Raw genomic sequence first — 3,329 nt, forward strand, 5'->3', positions numbered from 1 at the left:
ATTACTGCAAATGCATATTTTTTTGGACACGTTATAAAGCTAGGCATGTCTGATTAACCATTTCTATATTGGTTTAATAGTTACCATGAAAACCAAGTATTTATTCATCAAGATCTAGTATTTCCAAAAGTCCACGATGCCCTGCAGTCTCACAATGTTTACTGGGCCTTTGACTGGGACACAGGAAGTTAAATGTTAGCCAATAGTTAATCCACAGGGTTCAATACGATGTCCGCTTAGCCTTATGGTTATAACAACTTTTCTGCCAATGCCTTTCACAAGGTATATATCTGTGTTCATAGCTGCTTTTAATTATTTCTTCCAGATTCATATTTATGAGGTCAGACCCAAATTTCTTTTTTTTCTTTTTTTTTTTTAGGGGAGGCCTGGCTTATATTTTTATAACATAATTGTTTTGAGGTTAGGACCCTGTGCAGGCCATCCTAGGTACATGGAATTTTTTAGACACTTGGATTAACTTTAAAATCTCCATGTTATAAATTGGTAAAGACTCCTCTGTTACATTTATTCTAAAAGATTGCTGGAAGTACCCCCACACTTTAAATAAATCTACAAACATTTTTTCTCAGAAATTTCAATGTGAGGTTATTTTACCTTTTCCCCCAAAATTTGATCAGCTGAACATCATCCTCTGTTCCACTTCATATAACTCTAATTAGTACTTTTATGGTCCTTTTCCATTGGTTAAAAAAACTGTATTCATCCTTTTTGGGCTCACGTCAACTCCATTCCGGTTTTTCATAAAATGACTATCATGGTAATTTGGTTGGAGTCATCGTAGCATCAATATGTGACACAAAGCACAAGCTGACAATGGAGGACCTTCTTTCTGTTATAGTGGAAGAAGAGAGCTAGAGAATACTGCTGGGGTTGGATGAAGTACTCTGGATTAGTAAAGGAGTGAGAGGGAAGCCATAGAGTGGTATCAAACTTAAGGATACAAGGTAGACAATAACTGAGGGTCAGCTTATTCTACCTAATGCTATCTGGCTAGGTTGAAGTAATTTCACCTAATATTGATGATGTGTAATAAGCATGTATAACAGTTGACTCCACTCTAACAAGTGAGTGACACAGGTACTAAAGTCAGTGACGTTGCATGGAGGTGTTACTATACAAAAACCTAAAAAAGGCTATCAAATTGTCAGTATGAATGAAAAATGATCAATATTTTGTAATAGCTGGCCTTTCTGTCACAACAAAAAAATTCAAATAGTTTGATAGATGTTATGCAGTCGATGTGCTGCTTATGGTTAAGGAATTGAACAGTGTTACAAACAGACATTTGCATGCACAAGAATCCCTTTTTTTCTACATTTTGAACCTTTGTTTATGAAAGCAGTCAGTAACTGTTGAAATTGAAACATAAAACCACATTTCATATTCATTTTAACAGTTTTACTGATCTCAGAACTTGTTCTTGCTTTTTTATTCCCCCTGCAGGAAGTCATGAACGCCCTGAAGCAGACATGGCATGTGTCCTGTTTTGTCTGTGCTGCCTGCCACCAGCCAATAAGAGGCAACACGTTTCACATGGAGGATGGACAGCCATACTGTGAAAGAGGTGCAGAGAAAATCCAAATCAGGAGATAACTGTACAACACAAAGAGGCTCATATTTTGTGCATTTTCTAATAAAACAGACTACTACACCCTGTTTGGGACCAACTGCCATGGCTGCGACTTCCCCATCGAGGCCGGAGACAAGTTCCTGGAGGCACTCGGATTCACCTGGCATGACACCTGTTTTGTTTGCGCAGTAAGTCTGGGAAAACTCGTTTTAGCCAGTAACAATCTGTAAAATCCTACCTGTGCTCTGTAAATACATTGGTTTGTTGTTTGACTTTTACAGGTTTGTTCCACAAGCCTGGAAGGTCAGCCCTTCTTCTCCAAAAAGGACAAGCCCTTGTGCAAGAAGCATGCACATTCTGTCAACATCTAATTTTGCCATAGAGATCTAGAAATAATAAAGTGCAAGATTGTATCAGACATTAAAACAATAATGAAACAATAGTTGGATTTATACATTGCAGGATTTCATAGCAGATGATGGGAAAAAATGATTTTCATATTTTCTAGTATAATTTTCACTTTTCTGTTCTTATTGCTTATAATAATTCTCTACCAAAATATTTTGATCACATTTCATCCTCTATTAGCATTTGGGCAGATAGCTTTAATAATATATCATAGAGAGAGAGAGAGTCTGTATTATGAAATATTTGTTTTACCCAGAAAACATGCTGTGACCTACTGAGGCCTTCAGGGTGTCATTAAAAACCGCTTTGGTGTTAAAACTTGTGAAGCTAAAGTAAAGCTAATGCAAGGTTAGAGATAAGGATTATTTAATGTTAAGTAGAAAACATATTTATGAGTAAGCCAATGTGTTCTAGAAGTTTACCAGGAAATGTTTTTCTTTGTATTGTGATATAAAAATATATTTTTTCTTAAAATTATTCATTACCACTGCAGTGGTTAATGTGCAGAATAAGGCAAAAATTACATTTTACTTGCTTATTTGTTCATCAGTTTTTCTTTTTTTCAAACATTTAACAATGATAAACAGATTTCATCAAAAGTAAAACTTTATGTAATATGCATAAAAAGCGTTTTCTGCTAGAGCCTTGTATTAAAATGCCTTTTTCCTAAGTGTACATTTTTCTGTGAGCATGTCATTTCAAGCAGGAATTGGATTTTTGGGAATTTTCCTAAAAAAAAAAAAAAATAATAAAGTATTTTTGATGGGTATCTAATAAAAGGATCTGGTTATTTAATATTCGAAGAAAATCTCATGATTTTGAAAGTTTTGAAATTATTCTGAGGAATAGTACAAGCAATGATTCAAACAACTCCGATAACTCTGCCGGTGCTGAGGGTAATTGAGTTTTTGCCGTTTTGCAGACTTGGAAAATGAAAAAAGAAGAATGACAAAGAAAAATGTAAACATTTTGTTGACAGAGTTAATTATTTCAAATGTAAATCAGTGTTTCTTTTCATTGATTTAAACTGAATCTAGCTAAAATGCAGTGTGGAACTATGGATGTGTTGCAGCTTTTCTTTTAGAATCAGAATCGGGTTTATTGCCATTGTTAGTGAAGAAGTTCACAACTAGGAATTTTTTGTGGTACAGTCGTGCAACATGAAACATATATGAAATAGTAAATAAAATTATAAAAAATCTCTAAAAACACTAGGGTATAAGGCATGCAAAAAATATACTAATATATACACTTAAGATAAAAATATGGATTTAGCTTTTCTTTGGAGCTCTAGAAGGCTCTAATAGATTTACAATGAAAATTGAATGTA

At 34.3% G+C, this 3,329-nt stretch overlaps 1 protein-coding gene across 3 annotated transcripts in view; it reads left to right on the forward strand.

Moving 5' to 3' along the window:
- The window catches only part of LOC107103087 (PDZ and LIM domain protein 5-like), a 45,821-nt gene extending 43,097 nt beyond the window's left edge, over nucleotides 1–2,724 (forward strand). For 2 of the 3 annotated variants that reach the window (XM_015402607.1, XM_015402608.1), the window contains 3 exons: nucleotides 1,465–1,585; nucleotides 1,664–1,779; nucleotides 1,873–2,724. In XM_015402607.1, coding sequence (XP_015258093.1) covers nucleotides 1,465–1,585; nucleotides 1,664–1,779; nucleotides 1,873–1,962 — 327 coding nt within the window. In that variant the 3' untranslated portion in view covers nucleotides 1,963–2,724. The remainder of the gene's footprint in view (nucleotides 1–1,464; nucleotides 1,586–1,663; nucleotides 1,780–1,872) is intronic. The other variant, XM_015402606.1, reaches the window with a different exon arrangement.
- The last annotated feature ends 605 nt before the right edge of the window (nucleotides 2,725–3,329 follow it).

This window comes from Cyprinodon variegatus, unplaced genomic scaffold (assembly GCF_000732505.1).
Source record: "Cyprinodon variegatus isolate N-32 unplaced genomic scaffold, C_variegatus-1.0 Scaffold1375, whole genome shotgun sequence".
NCBI lineage: Eukaryota > Metazoa > Chordata > Actinopteri > Cyprinodontiformes > Cyprinodontidae > Cyprinodon > Cyprinodon variegatus.